The sequence below is a fragment of the Gopherus evgoodei genome, chromosome 2, assembly GCF_007399415.2.
Source record: "Gopherus evgoodei ecotype Sinaloan lineage chromosome 2, rGopEvg1_v1.p, whole genome shotgun sequence".
NCBI lineage: Eukaryota > Metazoa > Chordata > Testudines > Testudinidae > Gopherus > Gopherus evgoodei.
The window spans coordinates 91,386,837-91,410,323 of record NC_044323.1 but is presented as its reverse complement, the minus strand read 5'-3'; the positions used below and the strand labels follow the sequence as shown (position 1 = coordinate 91,410,323).

The window sequence follows — 23,487 nt, the reverse complement described above, 5'->3', positions numbered from 1 at the left end:
AGTGAATCAGGCCCATATTAATTACTGGCAATTGTTAAGGATCAACAATGAGCACAATAAGATAGTCCTAGTACCAAGGAGCACTCATGCCTTAAAAGCCATACTGAGAAACTCATGGGATGGAAATAGCTCAGAACTTTTAAACTGAAATGGGGATGGTGAGAATATAAAGTTGATGTGGGTCTTAATTTTAGATCAGTTGTATTAGATAAGCTGACCTGTGTGCATATCCTTGGATAAAAATAAAGTCATACCTTTCAGTGTTTCTTGCAGAGTCTGTGCAAAGACTGCTAATTTGTGGCTATCATGATTCTTCTCTGTATTCTCTCCTGCTAATGGTGACAGGGCCAGATGAAGGTTAACCAGTGTTAGATCATTCATTCCAATCTAAAAAGGAGAAAACAACATAAAGAAAGGATCAGGATGGTTCACAAAGGCATAAGCTTTTCATGTCGTCACTCACACGTAGAGCACACGTATTTAGCACTTGGGACTGGTCACCTGGATGAGGGTATGATTTATTTTTTTCTTTTCTTTTAAAAGTACAGGGCAGACATTCTTCAGCTCTAGTTGCAATATAGTTCTATCCTTTCAGGCCTCGGGAAGCAAGTGGCTTTTCATAAGCAGTAAGATTCTTTACTTTGTGTACCAACACAACACACGTTACTACTGAAAATACACATAATGCCAACTTTGTCCAGTTATTACACATATTAATTATTCTGTATTATGACCAGTACTGAAATGTCACAGAGACCAAACGCAACTCCTTGATGAAAACTGTTCATTGGTCTCTCTGCCCAGCACACATGTACCTAGCAGCTGGTATTCAGATCACCATCTGGTGTGTGTAAAAAGCAAGCAGTAGTATCCCTAAATTGCTCTAATTTTGACCTTATTTGTACATATTAGAAATCATTTCAAATATTATCAAAGGCATCATAGTCACAAACCATGATCCCTCTGTATCCCAGTTTATTTTATGTGAAGGCAGGTGCACCAAGTTGACACTTGGTCTCTTGTGTTCACACACATACAGACATACAGGTCAGAACCCCATTTCAGACAGATAACACTTCTAGAGTTTGTTGACACTCCTAAAAGGGCTCTCCCAGTGAAAGAGCTTAGAAACTTTGTAAGGTCTCACTGGTGGAACTGACTTTACAGTTCTCCACTAAGGGAAAGATTTGAGCCTGACCCGCCCCCTGTAGGCATCGGGGACCTCAGACTGCAGATCTCAGGACTACTGGAGCCTCTGTGCTTCTGCACTGCTTCTCATACTCCTTCCAGAGTTTATGGCATAATTGCACTGGTCCTGTGGTCGTTTCTACTGGACCTGCCCCACCCTCAAAGGTGAAGGTGGAACAACATTTCCCATGGAGTTTAAAGAGGACACTGCCATATATAGATTCTCCCCATAGCTTCTCTTCCCACCATGCATAGCCTGCGGAATGGAGGTGCTCCCCCATGGCTGATAAAGAAGTAGAGCAAAGCAGAGAGTCAGCATGCCTATTCCACACCATTGTCCATGCTGCTGAGACCTGCTGATTGTTGTTACCCCCCATCTATGGAAGCAGAAGGGCCTTCGCTCTCATCTCTTCAGTACAGAGGGATAAGGCCTGCTAATGCCTTATCACAGTCAGAGTAAGCTGCTTTGTTTATGATACAACAGGTCAATGTATTGGCCTCCATTAAAGGCCAAGCAACTTTTAGTCACTAAAAAGGAAATGTTGCTCCTTTAGATTTTCTATCTAAAACGTTTTTACAGAAGCATAATTAAAAAGGTAAACTCAACATGATTCCACTACCTTGAAATGTGCAAGGTAAGGGTGAGGGTAGGCATGTTTCCCATTGCCATTAGTGTGTGCGTTTTCCTGGGAGGAGGCATCCTTCAGCTCAATGCCAGCCGTCGTGTCCCAGAGGAAGCCTGAATATTCGACACCCTACAATTAAAAAGGGAAAAAGCTGGTAACAAAAGCTGAAACATTGTGACACCATTCCCTTTCTTCCATGACTCACACACAAGGCTACACTCAGCCCAACACAGCCTGGAGCGTGTCACTCCCACCAGCGTCTATGGTTCAAATTCAGTAGTATCAATGGTGGCATAAGCTGTTCAGAAAACGAGACACATGGCAATGCGGGGCAACCTGTGCTGATTTAGCATTCAGTGGAGGCGCAGAATGAGTTTAACTTACCACACATGCCAGGCGAGGGGGAGGAGGAAGAGCAAAGCTACAAAAAGTAGAGTGTGAGAGTAAAACAGCTCCTCCACCCAGTCACTTGAATTCATGCCCACAACACCCTAAAAAGGATGCTCCATGGCAAATTCAGCCCAGATGTGGCAAGGTACTTCAGCCACAACTTCCACTGACCTCAATGAAAATTGCTTACACCAAGGGCTGAACTTACACAGCTTTGAACTACTTACAGCCGCCTGTACCTGTCTTCTGGCCAACTGAGGCCCATGTAACTTACAGCACTGCTACATTTAGTCAACAGTCTCTGAATTTAATAAACCTCCTCAACTATTCCACTGGTAATATGGCTGCATGCGGTATGGGCTGGTAGCAGTGTAAGATGCATCCTTTCAAAGGGTATAGTATGGGCAAGTTTGAGATTGGTTCCCTGGGTATTCTAGGAGATGACTCTGATTTAGATATAATATCTCCAGGAGCTCTTTCTGGAGTCACTACTGTCTGTCTGTCTGTCTTTCTCACACGCACACAGCCCTCTGGCTCTCCCTGACCTTTTTTAAACACCTCCTTCCAAATGAATCCTAGTTAAAGCCAGTCATAGAAATGGCTTTCCATTCCCGGATGCAATAAAAAAGCAGCATCCACTGTGCTATATTTCCACAAGCTTTGTAAGAAGACAGGATTAACTAAAATTATTTGCTAGCTCAGTTAAAGACTGCTTAAACCTTTAAAATAGTACCACAACTATTTCATTTGGCAAATGAATATTAGCATAACTCTTTGGCTTCCTATTTCCCACCCATCAAATGCTGTGGTGAATCTGGCAACAGAGAGTAGAAACGGCATTTTCCAACCAAGGGATAAAAATACCTTGAAATGGATTAGCTCATTGTGCACCCAAATAGGTACTGTTATGTATTCACATTAAAACTTAAACCGTAAGGCTGTCAATTAATTGCAGTTAACTCACGCGATTAATTTTTTTGAGTTAATCACATTTAATCGCAGTTTTAATTGCAGTGTTAAACAAAAAAATACCAATTGAAATTTATTCAATATTTTAGGATGTTCTTCTACCTTTTCAAATATATTGACTTCAGTTACAACACAAAATATAGTATACAGTCAGGGCTGGCTCCAGGCATCAACCCAGCAAGCAGGTGCTCAGGGCGGCCACGGGGAAGGGGTGGCACGTCCGACTCTTCGGCAGTGGTTCCCTCACTCCCTCTCAGATTGAAGGACCTGATGCTGAATTTTGAAGTGACAGGGTACAGCTCCCGCAGATCACAATCACGGCTTTTTGCTTATTTTTTCTGAGCTACTTGGGGCGACAAAAACCATGGAGCTGGCCCTATGTACTATGCTCACTTTATATTGTTTTGATTACAAATATTTCACTGTAAAACTGATAAAAGAAATAGCATTTTTCAATTCACTTCACACAAGTATTGTAGTGCAATCTCTTTATTGTGAAAGTGCAACATACAAATGTAGATTTATTTATTTGGTTACATAACTGCACTCAAAAACAAAACAATGTAAAACTTTAGAGCTTACAAGTCCACTCAGTCCTACTTCATATTCAGTCAATCAAGTTTGTTTACATTTACAGGAGACAATGCTGCCCACCTCTTATTTATGTCAACTGAAAGTGAGAACAGGCAACCACATGGCACTTTTATAGCCAGCATTGCAAGTATTTACGTGTCAGATATGCTAAAAAGTCATATGCCCTTCATGCTTTGCCACCATTCCAGAGGACATGGTTCTATGATGACGACACTCGTTAAAAAAATAATGTGTTAATTAAAATTGTGACTGAACCTCTTGGGGGAGAATTGTATGTCTCCTGCTCTGTTTTAGATGCATTTTGCCATATATTTCATGTTATAGCAGTCTTGGAAGATATCCCAGCACATGTTGTTCATTTTAAGAACCCTTTCACTGCAGATTTGACAAAACGCAAAGAAGGTACCAATGTGAGATTTCAAAAGATAGCTACAGCACTCGACCCAAGGTTTAAGACTCTGAAGTGCCTTCCAAAATCTTAGAGGGATGAGGTGTGGCGCATGCTTTCAGAAGTCTTGGAAAAGCAACACTATGAAGCAGAAAGTACAGATCCCAAACCACCAGAAAAAAAAAATCAACCTTCTGTTGGTGGCACCTGACTCAGATAATGAAAATGAACATGTGGTCTGCACTATTTGAATCGTTATTGAGCAGAACCCGTCATCAGCATGGACATGTCCTCTGGAATGGTGGTTGAAGCATGAAAGGACATATGAATCTTTACCGCATTTGGCACATAAATATCTTGCGACAGTGGCAACAACGGTGTCATGCGAATGCTTGTTCTCACTTTCATGTGACATTATAAACAAGAAGCGGCAGCATTATCTCCAGCAAATGTAAATAAGCTTGCTTTTCTGAGCAATTGGCTGAACAAGAAGTAGGACTGAGTGGACTTGTAGGTGCTAAAGTTTTACACTGTTTTGTTTTTGAGTACAGTTATGTAACCATAAAAAAAAATCTATATTTGTAAGTTGCACTTTCATCGCAGAGATTGCATTACAGTACTTGTATGAGGTTATTTGAAAAATACATTTTCTTTTGTTTATTGTAATAAAAATAAATGTAAAGAGAGCATTGTACACTTTGTATTCTGTGTTATAGCTGAAATCAATATATTTGAAAATGTAGAAAACATCAAAAATATTTAAATAAATGGTATCCTATTATTGTTTAACAACGCGATTAATCACGATTAATTTTGTAATCACTTGACATCCCTATTAAAAAGCATCAACGTGTTTCCCGTGATTGCTAGAATACATTTCCTATGTTGCTTATGTGGCTTTTCGATTAGTCTCAGTAGCTGTGTCTAATTTGCAAAGGAAATGCTTCTTTTTTCCTTTAGCTTCCACTTCAAAACCATGACAGCACCCAACAACTGTAACAACAAGCCATGAACAAACTTGAATAGTAACATGATTCATATGTGGAGGAGAAAAATGAAGCTGTGGATTCTTTTTTCAGTACTGTAATGAGGTTTTTAATGGGACAAAATCGTTGCCATCTGTTTCATAAAAACAATACCCAGAATAGATTGAAATAATCCCCTTGCACAAACAATTGATTTCCTTCCATGGGGACATGTCTCATCTTCATGACATGATGGGTGCAGAACTATACAATTATAAGTGTTATGCAAATTATCATATTTAATAACAAGAGACCAGATCCTGGCATACTGAAGGGTACTTTACTCCTCAGTAGTCTCACTGGAATAAATGAGACAGCTTCTCAAAGAGTAAGGCACTACTTAGCCTCCAGAAGGCTTGCAGAATCTAGCTCAGTGTAAATATATTTTGTATATTGTCCACAGTGGTGGGTGCCAATAAATAATTGTTATTACATTACAGGAGAAATATTTTACTGCAATACACACTCTAAATATAGGAAGTGCTGCAGTAAAAGTAACATTGCAGTCCTGTGTTTATTTTTTAACAATGCCCACAGTGTACTTTAAATATATGTAAGATACAGTTTCTGGAACATAGAACGTAAGCTACTTTTCCAGAGGACAAAAGAGCACTGAACAGATTCTCTGTGAGGTCTTAATTTGCAAACTAAGAAAACTGAAAACATTACCAACTTCCAGCCCACATTTTATCATGGAACAAGGTTAGCTGACTAGCAGAATAGTACTCGGGAAGTACTTCAGTATTTCAGCATGCAGACTGCAGGACTATCTTCTTATCCTATTGTGTGACCTTTGCCACACACTCTTCTTTTTTAAATATATATTTTTTCCTTGATTCCTGGCTACACAGAAAGAAAAATCACTCTTTGAAAAAATCAATAACAAAAGTAAAATCAAATACCATAAGGAGAGTCAGCTCAAAACAGAAGAGAATTGTAAATCTTGCCGCCCCATCCCCCTGCAAAAAAATTGCAGAATGCATTGGCCCAAATTAAAAATATGTCCTTGGCTTGAGCAAAACAAAATTAAGTAAAAGGTCAAGCTTTGGGATTAATGTACCTTATGTAGCTCGCCTGAAGGTTTCTCGGAAACAACACCCTTCCAACATCCTCTAGGGCCCTTCCATTTGCGGATGTTTGGCAGAGTTGGCTGGTTCAACTCCATACAAAACTGCAAAGGAAAAGAAAAAGCTTTGTAGAGAGTTTCTCTCCCCCCCACCCCAAACAAGAGTAAAGCAGCCAGTATTAATAATAGACATAGTGGAGATGACAAATAATAACCTCTATTGAAATATTAAACACACGCCATCTACGGATGTGAGGCCAGCTCCTCAGCTGGTGTAAAACGACACATCTCCCTTGACTTAAATGGAGTGATGTCAATTTATACCAGCTCTGGATCTGGTCCCTGGGTTTTGATACAGCAACAGCTTGACCAAGTCCTGGAAAGGAAGCTTGTTAACATAGAGAGAACAAGTGCACGTCACTAGCACATAACAGAAACTCTGAAATGTTAACCTCTGTGACAGTTTGCATAAAAGGAATACCAAGCCAAATTCTGCACTAACTTGCACTCACTTTGACATTTTCAGAATTTTGTAGATGCTATAATTATAACTTCTTATTTAAAACATTTGACCCTAAAGTTAACTTATTCAAAGCGCCAGTCCTTTTAGTGAACTATAAGGAGTTAAGAGTATTTGAAAGTCTCTAATCATCATTCTCAGTAAAAAGTAATAGCCAAGCTTGTTATATGTGAAAAGAATTCCTTTTGTGCCTGCTTCCAATGATTATAACTCTATCTAGGACATAATCACAGGGCCAGACCCATGTCCTGTTCCAGCCCCTCTGCACTCTTGTGGTATATTGTTCTGCAAAAACACCAATGTTTTCCTTGAGAAGAGTTCTCTTTAGGTGAAATCTTGCATCCTGAATGTCACACCAAAACAAAGAACTAAGTTAAAAGCAACAAAGAGCTCCAATGCTGCAAACTGAGCAGTGCAGACAGACAATGCTGACCATACAGAGGTTTACCAGCTTCAATGGGCTTCTGTGGAGGTGTACAGGTCTCTTGTATGGAGCTCAGGGCTGGGTTGGGGCTGTGGTTCAGAATAACACTGAATATCTTCCCAACTTACTATTTTCTGACATTCTCATACCTATTTCTTTTTCTTTTTCTTTTCTTTCTTTTTTTTAAATAAGGTCAGAACCTGCAGACTTGATGGACTGCCTTGTATATAATTTAGACACATTTGATGCTCAAGCTTTTAGTGTCTATGCCCCAGGACTATGCAATCCAACAACCTTTTTGTATGTAGAAGGCCAAGTCACTTTTAGTTTCTAAATTAAGAGTTGAAGTGTTTGATATATCTTTGTAATTGTGCTGAGATGTAAAGGGCTCTAGGGCTTTTCATGAAAAGGTGCTGTATAAATGTATTATATTATTAGCGTTCCTTTATTATAACTTGAAGCAGAGGGGAAGGATAGCTCAGTGGTTTGAGCATTGGCCTATTAAACCCCAGTGTTGTGAATTCAATCCTTGAGGGGGCCACTTAGGGATCTAGGACAAAATCAGTACTTAGTCCTGCCTTGGGAAGGCAGGGAGCATGACTCTTTGGGGGTCCCTTCCAGCTCTATGAGCTAGGTATATCTCCATATATAAGGACTACCCTAATCACACTTGAGATAATCAACAAAACAATAAGGTACACGCAAGTAACTAACAAATGGGGCCCCATTCTTGGTTGGTCCCTAATAATAAACACAATGAAATATATAATAAATAAGAATTTGTGGCGCAACTCCATTGGGTTTGCAACAAAAATTAATTGTCTAAATAAGTTTTTCAGTATTTAATAATTTAAATCATAAAACAAAACACTGTTGGAGATAAAAGTTCTATTATAAATCTATACAAGGAATTCATCTATCTTTATGCTGCAAGGGTCTGGAAGAGCACATCAGAACCTGACAGTATTAAATAAAAAATAAAATATCCATTATTGAAAAGAGCACCTGCATTCAACTAGTACTAAGATTTTGGTTCCAGCAAATTGATCTGACAGGACTACGATTTAAGTGTGCTCAAACAAAGTGGATGGAGCAAAAGATTACACAGTTCTTCCTCAAAAAAACCCAAAAACAATGCATTTGGATATAATCAGAGGGGTTGAGAACTTGCCTCTGATAAGCTGATTTTGACATGTGCCCCTTTTCCAGTGGAGAAGGCACACAAACTTTGAAATTCTCTTCAGCTGCTTGCTTTAGGTCATCTTTTTGCTCAAGTGAAGAAGGGCATTTCTCAATTCATGCTGTCCTGCCCACAAAATCCAATAGACTTCACTTTTTACAATACAAATATACAGGTAAGTGCTTGGTCCACATGAAAAAAAACCTGCATCCCTTATTCATTCTCCAATTTAAATTAGATCTGTGATAAATCCATTTTTTAATATTACATAATATCAAGGTTGGAAGGGACCTCAGGAGGTCATCTAGTCCAACCCACTGCTCAAAGCAGGACCAATCCCCAGATTTTTACCCCAGTTCCCAAAATGGTCCCCTCAAGGATTGAACTCATAACCCTGGGTTTAGCAGGCCAATGCTCAAACCACTAAGCTTAGAGTCCTTTAGATGGGCAAGAAACACTAATACAAAACTCTTGATCAAAGGATGCCTTAGGCTTTGCAAAACCCTCATAATAATAAACTCCTTATAAAGAGAGCAATAGAACAGAATTTGTTTTTTTTTCCCTTTGGCACCTTTCAGAATCCAGATTTTCCAAAGCTTGTAGTAAACCAGGATTATTAAGTTTGGAAGGGAAGTCAAGGGGTTCAGCAATGGTATACTCCAGCCACCACACTATACTAGGAAATGTTTCATTTCTGAACCCATGGATGCATATTGAGCATAACCTTGAATGTATCCCATAATAGTGACTGTACAACTACCCTTGGCAGTTTGCTCCTTTCCAAGTTTTCCTAATATTTCACCTAACATGTCATTACTACAGATGCAAATCATCAATTTTTGTTCCCATTGACCAACAAGAATAACCGATCCATATAAAGAGCTAAAAGTGACATTGTGTTTATTAATACAGCACTGTTATGCAAGCTTTGGTGACTCATAAACTGACCTCAGAACCTGTCTCACAGGATTCCAGGGTTAACTTCCATTCTTACCAGAAACAAACAGAGAGGACTTTGGTTTATCTTCTCCAAAGATAGATCTCTAATGCCACACACCCTGCCGAAAATTGATCTGCAGTATCAGCGCTGGGAACGAGGCTGAGCCCAGCGCTTGTTTGAGGCAAAGATAGACCTTCTGTCTCAGAAAAGAGTGTGCTGTCCAAGATAAACCGAGCCATATGGGAACCACAAATGACCCAAGAAAACAAAGTTTGGGGTTTTTATAAAGTAGCGTGCGGATATGTTATTTGTTGTTAGCACGTGCTTCCACTTTGGAAAGATCCTTAAATTTCAGACACAAATGCATAACACAGGCTAAAAAGGAAAAAAAATATTTCAAGAGACTTCTGCTGCAAGCCCATTAACACAGCACAACACATTTCCATGTGGTAATCAGTGTGAACTTTAAAAAGGTGCTCAAAGAAATTAGCTGTCCAATTTGTTAAATTCCCATAGAGGCTTTTGAACCAAAAGGGCACTACAGTAAATGTAAATAGCAACATACTTTACTAAAGCAGTGCTGACCTTGCTTTCACTTAAAAAAGAAAAAAGAGAGAGAGAGAATGGTAGGGAATAAATATTCTTTTTTAAAAATGCCTTTGCATATGCATTTTTCTATAGATTTTTTTAAAAGTTGCTTGATGGATAATAGTTTAAATAGTTTTTTTGTTTGTTTGTTTGTTTTTTTGGAGGAAAGCAGGGCAGTGAGGGGGAAATAGGTGGCTAATCCCTAGAGATGTGTTCTCTTAAATGTAGAGATAATTGTTAAATGGAATCAAATCAATACATTTAGAAGGAGGGGCACAGGAAATACATATTAAATCTATATCATCAATTGCCAGTGATTTCAGATACACCTCTATCCCGCTATAACACGACCCAATATAACACGGGTTCACGTATAGCGCGGTAGCAGTGGGGCTCCAGGAGCGCTTTAAAGGGTCTGGGGCTCCGGCTGCTGCAGGGAGCCCCAGGCCCTTTAAATCACTGCTTGAGCCCTGCTGCCGCTACTCTGGGGCGGTGGCAGTGGGGCTCGGGCGGTGCTTTAAAGGGTTCAGGGCTCTGTTTGCTGCAGGGAGCCCCAGGCCTTTTAAATCCTGCTCGAGCCCTGCTGCTGCTACCCCAGGGTTGTGGCAGTGGGGCTCGCCAGCGATTTAAAGGGCCCGGGGCTCTGTGCAGCGGCTGGAGCCTGGAGCTCTTTAAATCACCGCTGGAGCCCTACTACCGCTACCCTGGGGCTGCAGCAGCGGGGCTCACTGGCGATTTAAGGGCCTGGGGCTCCGGCTGCTGCGGGGAGCCCAGAGCCCTTTAAATCACCGCTGGAGCCTCACCGCCGCTACCCTGTGGCTGTGGCAGTGGGGCTCTGCCGGCAATTTAAAGGGCCTGGGGCTCCCTACAGCAGCTGGAGCTCTTTAAATCACCACCGGAGCCCTGCTGCCCCTACCCTGATATAATGGGGTTTCAGCTATAACGCAGTAGGGATTTTTGGCTCCTCACGACCGCGTTATAGCAGAGTAGAGGTGTATTTTAAGAAGAACAACATTAGCAGAGGTAGAGCAGATTTTATTTTGAGAGGGTTGAGAGATGTGGGGAGAGACACTTGAAGTCCATGAAGTCCGAGGGCTCTGAAGGATTGCTGTGATTGTGGTATCTGAAAAGGAGAGCTTGACCAATCAATGAAATGTTTTACCATGTTAGCCAAGGACACAGGATGTGCTATGCACGAACAGACCACCAAATTCGATATCCTGCCTCCTACAGCAGCCAGTACTGTGCTGTGTGCTTCAGAGGAAGGTAAACAAGAGAGACCTAAAATATGCTTTGTTAATTGTGCGATTCTGTCTACGGAAAATAATTCTCTTCCTGATGCTTCTGGCAATCAGCTTCCACTCTGAAACACGAGATTTTTATTTCAGATAGACTTAAAGATTTAGAAGATACAACAAAAAGGAAGTGTGAACATTGTTTCATAAGATCACCCAGAGATAACTCTTTTCTAATCCAGTCTCTAATTTATCCTTCCCCAGGTTTCTTCCTCCATTTCCCCTTCCCTGCCTCTCGTTGTGTTGCTACATTTCCTGTTGCCCCTGGAGCCACTATAAATTTTAGCTTGACAGTGGCTCCAGCTTAAACTTTGTGTTCATGTCCTGTTCGCTTCTCAACTGTTCTCATTCAGGAGTGGAGTTTAAATCCGCTCCCAACAAGAAAACCTAATCAGAGCAACACACCTGTAGTTCTCATCTGAGCTCAGGGGCACCCAGAGGATTCAGGGGGCCTGGGGCAAAGTGGGGGAGCTGCGCCGCTTATACTCACCCGGCGGTGGTCCGGGTCTTTGGCAGCATTTCGGCAGTGGGGGGCCCTTCAGTCGCTCTGCGTCTTTAGCAACACTGAAGGTCTGAGGCAAATTGCACCCCCCCTTTTGGGTGGCCCTGTCTGAGCTACCTTGGAGTCCAAGAAAAAAGAGTGATGTGAAGGATACAGCTAGGGCTGGTGCGCCACAACTGAGCCTGTGACCTAGACAACTGGGAGGAGAGAAAGTAGTTTAAGGTTCTCCCTTTCTTGAATATATTTTTTCACACTTTTAGTTATGAGCGTCCTGATTTGACATCTATTCCCCTTGAGAATCAAACACGAGGCTGCTAGAAAACTTTTGTGATGAGGAGACAAGAGGTAGGGTTTTCTTTTGCTTTTCTGTCCAATCGTCAGCTAGATACATGGCCAGACATTATGCGCCTCAGTGATTCTCCATTGTCCTGTACCTTGTGCAGTCATTTGCACTAGTGCAAAGTAAGTATAAAGTGGATGTAAAATGCAACCAAATCAGAACTGACCACTCCTTTATGCAGACTGATAGCATTTTACATCCATTTTGCCTAGGCACAAGACACTGTACAAGATGCGGGCACAGGTGCATCATACCTTTTAATGTCATCTTGCTTATTCTACAACCAAACCATACACCTGCTGGATGAAAGGAATGGGCCCTCATGGCTAAAGCACTAATGGGAATTCAACACATCTAGATTAAATTTCTCTCTGACATAGTGGAACCTGGGCAAGTTACTTTCTCCCTATCCATATCAATTTCCCTTCTGTACAATGGGATTAATACCACAGTGTTTGGGTGGATAAATACATTAGTGTTTGGGAGGTACTCACATACCGCATTGATGGGAACCATACAAGCATGTATATAATTAGGACTCGTTTGCTGAAGTATTGTGTTTTATAGATGGCTTCTTAATTAGTCCTTTTCAGGGAGACTTTATTAATGGTCGTTTAATGGTTTTTCACTAATTTAAATATTGATATTGCATAAAGGATGTTAAAAATTAAGAGACACTCTTTGGGCCTGACGAAAAACTAATTATTAGCTATTTACAAAAAAGAGCAGAAAACCACATAAAATCAGTTTCCAATCACAGACACATGAATAGGTATGTTTTGGAAAAAAAGCTTTCTACCTTTCATTCTTGATTCAGTTGTATAACTAGATTAAAGAGAGATACCAACAGCCTTGTGGGTTTTAGGAACTGAGGGTTATACAAGTTCAGAGAAAAATGCAAGAATGAAAGAAAGTTTAAAGAAAAAATAAGTTGAAAGCGAGACCACCACCAAAACCAAATAAAACCAAACCCTTATGTGAACTTTGACTCTGCCTCATTTTGCCTTTCTACCTGCTTTGCCAAGTCAGTGTGACCCTCTTATTCTCTGCTCTTCAGTTTGAACTGGGTCTGTAGCTTTGGATAGGCTTCCTATGTCTGCTTCTTTACTTCTTTCTCCTAATACTAGTACTAAACAACTAATAATATTTAGCCCTTAAATAGCTCTTTTCATCTTCAAAGTACTTCATAAACATTAACTAATTCATGCACCAAAGAACCCTTTTACAGACTGTGGAACTGAGACAGAGCAGTTCAGCAGCACTAGACATTCAGCTGGGGCCTTTAAACCAGTCTTCTCTGGTGAATTTTCAGACTTCACCCACTCCACACACCCACCCTCACTTTGCGTCTAGGCATACCTGCAAGCGCACTTTAACAACTGTGACCACAGAAGTGTTAAGAATTTGCATCTGCAAAACCCACTTGTCCTGGATGCAGACTGTAACATTAGCATGTACACAGTTATTTGAATTGTTCAAGTGAGCATGCACGTGTTTGGGGAGAAGTGAAAGCCAGGGCCTAAAATCAGGTCCTGAGGCGCAGCTCCACAAAGGTACCTAAGTGTCTCACCCCCAGACCTAGACGCGCTATGAGTCACACAATTTCCACTTGGATGTTGCCTAACTCTGTAGGTCCCTAAACTGACTTGGGAACGAGGTTTTTACAGTAACAGTTCTCCAGGTGCCTAAGTTTCTTGCCTCTGGGCATTGTACTGCTACCTCCCTCTAGGTGTCCAGAAGCATCTCTCCTGCATAAGCCCCAAGGTGATCCATGAAACATGGGAGAATAGGTGTTCGGCTGCCTTTCTTGCCCACAGAGCCCAATCCAGTAGGTGAGCTCAGAGGAAGCCTACCAGATTGGGTCTCATTCAAAATCTGGCATGAGGAGGAGGTGAAAGCACCGCCTTAAAACTTTTAGTCCAGTGGCTAAAGTGCTCACCTGGGATGTGGGAGACCCAGGTTCCATTCTGTGTTCTTCCTAGTGGGGAGCAAGGATTTGAATAGGGGTCTCCTACCTCTCAGGAGAGTGCCCCAACCACTGAATTATGAGATATTCTTACATGGGGTTCTCTCAGTCTCTCCCTGCTGAAGCTGCTCCATTGTGGATAAATAATGAACGAATCACTGGAGTTAGGGGACTGGACCCTGGAACTCCCATCTTCCAGGTGGGTGCCTTCACCACTGGACTGCAGCGTCAGTCTTACTCTCTTTCCCTCTGGCCCAATGACTCTCATAATCAATCCAGAGTGGAACAGCTTCAACAGCAGAGATTGAGGGAGCCTGCAGCAGAACATCCCATAGTTTGGTGGCTTGAGTGCTCTCCTGAGAGATGAGAAATCCTGTTCAAATCCTTTCTCCCGGCCTGCCAGAGGAGGGAAAAATCGAACATGGCTCTCTCCCATCCCGAGTGAGTGCTCTAACCTCTAGGTTAAATGTTATAAGGTCATCACCTCCTCCTCTGGCCATTTGGTGTGGTGTGAGGCAGATGCCTAACTCATTCTCACAAAAAAGTGATTTACGCATTTCAGCCACCAGACTCCAAGTGTGGAGTTCCCATCTGTGGATCGCTAACAAAGATAGGCAATTATCTCTGTGAGGAGGCTGGGGCTTAAGACACAACCCTCTCGTTGGCACCTCCCACTGGCTAGCTTAGGCAGCTCCCCACAGAGTGTGCTGGCTTTTGTGGATCACATTCTTAGGGATCTCTCTCTCCCTATTCAGTTATTTGGAGTCTAAGCCACTAACTCAGGCTTTGTGGATCACAGTGTTGTTCCAGAGATTTTCTAGGTGCTGAGTACTAGTTAAAATGAACCAGATTAGAACGTGAAGCACTCTTGCAGCTGCTGCAATACTCATTTATGGTGCCTGCATGATTTCTAAAATCACTGTGCTCACTGCTGAAGGAACATATAGTACACCTTTGTTATTTTACTGTACAATCCTTATTTACTATACAGTAGCCTATTTCCACTTACGAACTGAAAGTACTTGATCCTGATCAGTTTATGTAAAGATCTAGGTTTTTTAAAATCCCAAATTATTTGCTTTTCCTCCTTCAGCTGATGTTTTGGAAAACCGGATAGTGAGTTTTAATTGGTATGGGAACACAGAGCAAAAACTCACCACAATTACTTCACAGAAGCCTCCTTTGTAATTTCCTGTCAGATATTACACATTTTATCTTTGAAGATTTGATTTAAAAAAGATTACAGTCTACCAAAATAGTCCCGTGTCTGTCCTTTAAACACAGAAGTCTTGGGTAACAGTTCAAACCGTTCATTTGTGTTTTCCTAGCTTCATTCTAAACAAATTTATTATTTATGTAAAGAAAATCTTCTTACAGATCTTAAAAAAAAAAAAAAAGACAGAAGTGTATTATCTTTGGTGCAGGACAGCGATATGCAGCAACGAAGAGAAAACATAATATAATTACGCCCTGTAAGCGTTATGTGCCAGTCCAAAGGAACCACAGAATTATTAACTACCTGCAGTCAAAACAGACTGGAAAGTATTTCTCAACCAGTTTGTGATTTCGTGCAAAACTCTCCTCTCCTGTGTGCATGCTGGAGATCTACACTGCTGTTCTGCTCCCTGATGGGAGAGCCACATGTATACACACACAGGGAAAATATGAGAATTTTGCTCTAAATTAGCTTGGTGCTGTACCCACTGAAGTTCATGGTGAAGCTCCCATTGATTTAAATTATGCAGGATCTGGCCCAATATGAGGAGTGGAGCCTGCTGCATGATGAGGAAAGAGGTCTGAACAAATTCCTTTAGAATTCAAGGGTTGGGCAGTAATCAGGTGCAAAAGGACAACAATGTAAGATTACTGCCATCCATGTGAAGTGAAGCCATCCATCTACCATGGTTGTTGGGAAGCTGCAGTAAAAGCTTCCTCTACCCAGCAGAAAATCACAGAGAATTCTGGAGTTTTAATAGGAGGTGTGGGAGAAAAGGAAAGGCAAGGTTGTCATACGTATTTATGCTCTTATTTATACTATCACCAATCCCAAGCATTCAAAAACATGAATCATGCCCCTCTTACCCCCCAAGTCATGAGCAAAATGTATTGTTTTATGTGCTGCCTTCTGCTTTGGGGGCCTTTAGAGCTCACTTTTTCAAGCTTTCTTCCACAATCATGAGGGTTAGAAGCTTACTTTCCCTTTTTTTTTTAATGAAAGCTGAGATACTAATGTAATCACGACTCCAGAAGCTGAAACTATAAGAAAAAACACCTAATAAAACTCATAATAAAAATGGCTTCACTGTTCATAATTTCATGTGTTTCCAACACATGCAGATAATTTTGTTGGCTCATAGAGGCTTTGAAGATTAGTAACTAAATATTGCAAGTCATTTTTGAATTACTTTCAAATAAATCAATGTTTTGATCTGATTTATGCATAAAAGAATCAGCATAATCATAAATAACAAGACTACTTAAATATCTAGATACAGCAGAAAAAAGGGAGTGTCCTCATGATCACAAAGGGATCTTTTCATCAAAGAGTTCTTATAAGAAATGAATCCTTGAACTCAGTTATAAAACAGTTCACTCATTTACTTGGCGTTAGCAGAACATGACGCCCCTCAAAATTAAATAGTTTGTTGTTTTGGAAAGGACGGAAAAGTTTTAATCTGCTACCATTTGGCCTTCAGAGAAACTACAGTACAATATCTCTCTTTGTATTTCTTTGTACACATTCTTCCAGAGAATACATGAATGCTTGGGGGGATCCTGTCATAGTATCTTTCCCAATTCTGAACCTTAGCATCCAAAATATGGGTACTGGCATGAATTCCCCTAAGCTTAATTACCTACTTAGATCTGATAAGCTTGCCACCAATCAGGAATTTGAGTGCTGATACACTCTGATCCCCCAAAACCTTCCCTGGGGACCCCCAGACCCAGACCCCCCTGGATCTTAACAGAAGGAAAGTAAACCCCTTCCCTCACTGTTGCCTTTGTTAGCCTTCCCCTCCCTGTGTTACCTGGAAGATTACTGTGATCCAACCCCTTGAATCACAATACAGAGAAAATTAGGTCTCCTGGAGAGAGAGACAGATTCACACTCCGTGAATCTAAAACAAAGGGATTCCACCCTTCCCCTTCCTTCTCCTCGCCTGTTAGTACAAGCCTCAATTCCCTTGAGCCTCACAAGGGGAAAAAAAAATCAGACAGGGTCTTAAAAGCAAAACTTTTAATAAAAAGAAGAAAAATAGTAAAGAGGGTCTACCTCTGCAATTTAGATGGTAAAAAGTTACAGGGGTCTGTCAGCTTAAGAAATTGGAGAAATAGCCTCCTCCAATAGAAATACAATTTAAAATACTTCCAGCCAAATACACATTTGCACATAAAGGAAAACAAATAAAAAGACTATACCGCCTTTCTACCTTTATACTTACAACATTGGAATAGAAGATTAGAGAGCCTGTAGGTACGTGTGGTCACTCTCAGAGACCAGAGAGAACAAAGCAAAACCCAAAAAACACAAACAAAGGGCCTTCCTCCACCGGATTTGAAAGTATCTTGTTTCCTGATTGGTCCTCTGGTCAGGTGTTGCAGGTCACTGTTTTGTTAACCCTTTACAGTAAAGAGACATTAACCCTTAACTATCTGTTTATGACAGATCCTATTAGCAATCTTGTTAGAGCAGTGTTTCTCAAACTTGGGACGCCGGATGTCAGCAGTAAAACAAACTGCCCTGGCCCACAGGAGCTTTCCCTAAACAAGCGGCGTCCCAAGTTTGGGAAACACTGTGTTAGAGCAATAAAACCGCATCAGAATATTCAGAAAACTTATTACAAATGTGCCAACCTGGACATAGCTTCAAATATAAAGAAGAAAGTCAAACCTGCTACAAAGGAAACTACTGTATGTTTATCAAAGGTATATGTACACTCCATTTCCCACTATTATTCTGAAACTGCTCAATGAAATCATACGGTATGCAACAGATGTTAAAGGGAACTTCACTTTCAGGGATATTCCTTTGAGGCTTGTTCCTACAATGTGATCAGCAACTGAAGTCAATGGGAGTGGAAGACACTCAACATCTCCAGCTTGTGCACTTATAGCTTGCTCCTGCTGTCACTGAAATGAATTGCAAAACTCCCATTTTACTTCAGTGGAGCGGGATCAAGACCTTCATGCTAGATTCTGATACCCTTACTGACATAACCTTATTCCCAGATTTGGACCTTAGCGTCCAAAATATGGGGGTTAGCATGAAAGCCTCCAAGCTTAGTTACCAGCTTGGACCTGGTACTTGCTGCCACCACCCAAAAAATTAGAGTGTTTTGGGGCACTCTGGTCCCCCTGAAAAACCTTCCCTGGGGACCCCAAGACTCAAATCCCTTGAGTCTCACAACAAAGGGAAATAATCCTGTTTCCCTTCCCCCCTCCAGGTGCTCCTGGAGAGATACACAGACACAAGCTCTGTGAAACTACACAGAGTGATTCCCCCTCTCCGTTCCCAATCCTGGAACAAAAGCCCTTTCCTCTTCACCCAGAGGAAATGCAAAATCAGGCTAGCAATCCAACACACAGCTCTCCCCTTGATTTCTTCCTCCCACCAATTCCCTGGTGAGTACAGACTCAATTTCCCTGAAGTAAAGAAAAACTCCAACAGGTCTTAAAAGAAACTTTATATAAAAAAGAAAGAAAAAATACAAATGTTCTCTCTGTATTAAGATGATACAACACAGGGTCAATTGCTTAAAAGAATATTGAATAAACAGCCTTATTCAAAAAGAATACAAATTAAAGCATTTCCAGCACTTATATTCATGTAAATACCAAAGAAAAGAAACCATATAACTTACTATCTGATCTCTTTGTCCTTACACTTAGAAACAGAAGACTAGAAAGTAGAAAGTACTTCTCCAAAGCTCAGAGACAGCAGGAAGACAGACAAAAGACTCAGAGACACACTTCCCTCCACCCAAGGTTGAAAAAATCCGGTTTCCTGATTGGTTCTCTGGTCAGGTGTTTCAGGTGAAAGAGACATTAACCCTTAGCTATCTGTTTATGACACGCCCCCCAAATTGCAGACAGTGGGGAAGCTCACTGGCGGCAATTTCATTCTAGAACTTGAAAATAAACAGATTAATACAACACATGCACCTTTACATATACTACTAAGTATATAACTAACAGACTTTTACATGTTAAGAACACTTTTTAACTACTGGATTCTGGGAAACTCTCACGGGAGAGTGCATCAGCAACTTTGTTAGAAGCTCCTGTGATGTGTTGAATGTCAAAATCAAAATCTTGGAGAGCTAAACTCCAACGAAGAAGTTTCTTGTTGTTCCCCTTGGCAGTATGAAGCCACTTGAGTGCAGCATGGTCAGTTTGTAGTTGGAACCGCCGTCCCCAAACATATGGGCGTAGCTTTTCCAGGGCGTACACAATGGCATAGCATTCCTTTTCACTGACTGACCAGTGACTTTCCCTCTCAGACAGTTTCTTGCTGAGAAACACGACAGGATGGAAGTTGTGAGCTGTTGCTTCCTGCATGAGCACTGCTCCTATACCACGCTCAGATGCATCTGTGGTTACTAGGAATGGTTTGTCAAAATCCGGGGCCCTGAGCACAGGGTCAGACATGAGCATCGCCTTAAGCTGGGTAAAGGCCTTTTGACACTCATTAGTCCACTTAACGGCATTTGGCTGGGTCTTTTTGGTTAGGTCGGTCAATGGGGCAGCGATTTGGCTGTAGTGTGGTACAAATCGCCTGTAGTATCCGGCCAAGCCTAAGAAGGATTGGACCTGTTTCTTTGACCTTGGGACAGGCCACTTTTGGATAGCATCCACCTTGGCCTGTAGGGGGTTTATGGTTCCTCGACCCACCTGGTGCCCCAGGTAAGTCACTCTGTTTTGGCCTATTTGACACTTTTTGGCCTTAACAGTTAGTCCTGCCTGCCTGATGCGCTCAAAGACCTTGTTCAGGTGGAGTAGGTGTTCGGGCCAGGAGTCTGAAAAAATGGCCACATCATCGAGGTAGGCAACTGCAAATTCTCCCAGTCCAGCTAGTAGACCGTCTACCAGCCTCTGGAAGGTGGCGGGTGCATTTCGAAGGCCGAAAGGAAGGACATTGAATTCATACACCCCCGCATGGGTGACGAATGCTGACCTCTCCTTGGCAGGTTCATCTAGCGGTACTTGCCAGTACCCCTTGGTTAAGTCTATTGTAGAGATGAACTGGGCACGTCCCAACTTCTCCAATAGCTCATCAGTGCGTGGCATTGGATAGTTGTCCGGACGAGTTACCGCATTTAGCTTACGGTAGTCCACGCAAAAGCGTATCTCCCCATCTGGTTTGGGTACTAGAACCACTGGAGATGCCCATGCACTGGTAGATGGGCGGATTATACCCATCTGTAGCATGTTCTGGATCTCCCGTTCTATAGCAGCTTGGGCATGAGGAGACACCCGGTAGGGTGGGGTTCTGATTGGGTGAGCATTACCTGTATCAATGGAGTGGTATGCCCGTTCAGTCCGTCCTGGGGTGGCTGAGAACAATGGGGCGAAGCTAGTGCACAGCTCCTTGATTTGTTGCCGCTGCAGACGTTCCAGGGTGATTGAGAGGTTCACCTCTTCCACGCCACCGTCTTTTTTCCCGTCGTAGTAGACACCGTCAGGCCACTCAGCATCATCTCCCTGGACTGTAAACTGACAAACCTGTAAGTCTCTGGAATAGAAAGGCTTGAGAGAATTAACATGGTACACTTTAGGCTTTAGTGAGGAATTGGGAAATGCTATGAGGTAGTTTACAGCTCCCAGGCGCTCTTGGACCGTGAATGGCCCTTCCCATGATGCTTCCATCTTATGGGCCTGTTGCGCCTTCAAGACCATAACCTGGTCTCCTACCTTGAAGGAACGTTCTCTGGCATGCCTGTCATACCAGGCCTTTTGCTCTTCTTGAGCATCCTTTAGGTTCTCTCTAGCAAGGGCTAAAGAGTGTCGGAGGGTGCTTTGTAGGTTGCTTACAAAGTCCAGAATGTTAGTTCCTGGAGAAGGCGTAAACCCCTCCCATTGCTGCTTCACCAACTGTAATGGCCCCTTAACCTCGTGACCATACACAAGTTCAAATGGTGAAAACCCTAAACTGGGATGTGGTACAGCCCTGTAGGCAAACAGCAACTGCTGCAACACTAGGTCCCAATTATTGGAGAATTCGTTGATGAATTTTCTTATCATGGCCCCCAAAGTTCCATTGAACCTTTCCACCAGGCCATTGGTTTGATGGTGGTACGGGGTGGCAACCAAGTGATTCACCCCATGAGTTTCCCACAGTTTTTCCATGGTCCCTGCCAGGAAATTAGACCCTGAATCTGTAAGGATGTCGGAGGGCCAACCTACCCTGGCAAAGATGTCTGTTAGGGCCAGGCACACAGTGTTAGCCCTGGTGTTGCCTAGAGCTACTGCTTCTGGCCATCGGGTAGCAAAGTCCACTAAAGTCAGTACGTACTGCTTTCCTCTGGGCGTCTTTTTTGGAAAAGGGCCCAGAATATCCACAGCTACTCGCTGAAATGGGACCTCAATTATGGGGAGTGGCTGGAGAGGGGCCTTGACCTGGTCTTGAGGCTTACCCACTCTTTGGCATACCTCACAAGACCGGACATACTTGGCAACATCCTTGCCCATCCCCTCCCAGTGGAAGGACTTCCCCAACCGGTCCTTGGTTCTGTTCACCCCAGCATGGCCACTGGGATGATCATGGGCTAAGCTTAAGAGCTTCCCCCGGTACTTAGTTGGAACCACCAACTGTTTTTGCGGCTGCCATTCTTCCCGGTGTCCACCAGAAAGAATTTCCTTGTATAAAAGTCCTTGGTCTATAACAAACCGGGATCGATTAGAAGAGCTGAGAGGCGGTGGGGTGCTCCGTGCCGCCGCCCACGCTTTCTGAAGGCTGTCATCTGCTTCCTGCTCAGCCTGGAACTGTTCCCTTGAGGCTGGGGTCACCAGTTCTTCCTCAGACTGTGGACTTGGGCTTGGTCCCTCTGGAAGCGATGTAGGTGATGGGGTTGTTTCCGTTGCTGGTGAACCGCTCTCCGCTGGTGCACCTGAGGGTATTTCAGGCTCTGGCTGAGCCTTTTGGGTATGGCTGTCGTGTGCTTCTGCCAGTTCTGGCTCGCTGGCGCCCTCTGGCGTTGAGTTTGAAGATGTGGTTGCACTTGCTGGTGCTGGTTGCTGTTCCAGTTCCGGGCCTGGGACTGGAGGTGCTGTGGCTGTTTCAGTGGTAGGCATGGAATCCGGGTCCACTACCTCTGTCTGGGTTTCTGGTAACACAGACGGGGCCTCTGTGGACGGCTCAGGAACAGGAATGGGTCTGGAAGCTTGCCTGGTTTGGCTACGGGTAACCATTCCCACTCTCTTGGCCCGCCTCACCTGGTTGGCCAAGTCTTCCCCCAGTAGCATGGGGATAGGATAATTGTCATAGACTGCAAAAGTCCACATTCCTGACCAGCCTTTGTACTGGACAGGCAGTTGAGCTGTAGGCAAGTCTACAGCTTGTGACATGAAGGGGTAAATTGTAACTTTGGCCTTTGGGTTGATGAATTTGGGGTCAACGAAGGATTGGTGGATAGCTGACACTTGTGCCCCCCGTGTCTCTCCACGCAGTAACCTTCTTTCCGCCCACTCTCAAATTTTCCCTTCGCTCCAAGGGTATTTGAGAGGCATCTGGGCCTGGGGATCTTTGGGGTGATGGTGGTGTAATGAATTGCACTCGCATGGTGTTCTTGGGACAGTTGGCCTTGATATGTCCCAGTTCATTACACTTAAAGCATCTTCCATCTGATGGGTCACTGGGCCGAGGTGAGTTACTGGAGACTGGTGAGGTTGAAGAGTAGGGTATCTGTGGCTTTACTTGGGTGGTATGTAGGGTCTTTGGCTGTCCTCGGTTGTAGGGTTTATGGTCTGTGTGCCCCCTGGGGTAATCGTTTCCCTTGACAGTAGCTTTTTTGCTTTCTGCCAGTTCCATCCATTTGGCTCCAATCTCCCCCGCCTCAGCGATAGTTTTGGGATTTCTATCTTGTATGTACCGTGTGATGTCTTCAGGAACACCATCCAAGAACTGCTCCATTTGTATGAGAAGGTTCACTTCTTCCAAGGTTTGAATGTTGTTTCCTGTTAACCAGGCCTCATAGTTTTTTGCAATGTAGTAGGCGTGTTTGGGAAATGACACCTCTGGTTTCCATTTTTGGGTTCTGAAGCGCCGACGGGCATGATCTGGGGTTATCCCCATCCTGTATCTGGCCTTGGTTTGAAAAAGTTTATAGTCATTCATTTGCGGCTTGGGCATTTCAGCTGCCACCTCTGCTAAAGGTCCACTGAGGTGTGGCCTTAATTCTACCATGTACTGGTCTTCGGGGATGCTGTACCCAAGACAGGCTCTTTGAAAATTTTCCAAGAAGGCCTCGGTGTCATCACCTGCCTTGT

At 42.8% G+C, this 23,487-nt stretch overlaps 1 protein-coding gene across 1 annotated transcript in view; it reads right to left on the bottom strand.

Annotated features, from left to right (window-relative positions):
• The window catches only part of EEPD1 (endonuclease/exonuclease/phosphatase family domain containing 1), a 97,127-nt gene that overhangs the window by 9,472 nt on the left and 64,168 nt on the right, over window positions 1-23,487 (bottom strand). Inside the window, exons 3-5 of the mRNA XM_030551356.1 lie at window positions 6,241-6,351; window positions 1,809-1,943; window positions 255-387 (exon numbers count right to left, since the gene is read on the bottom strand). Of these exons, the coding sequence (XP_030407216.1) occupies window positions 255-387; window positions 1,809-1,943; window positions 6,241-6,351 (379 nt within the window). The remainder of the gene's footprint in view (window positions 1-254; window positions 388-1,808; window positions 1,944-6,240; window positions 6,352-23,487) is intronic.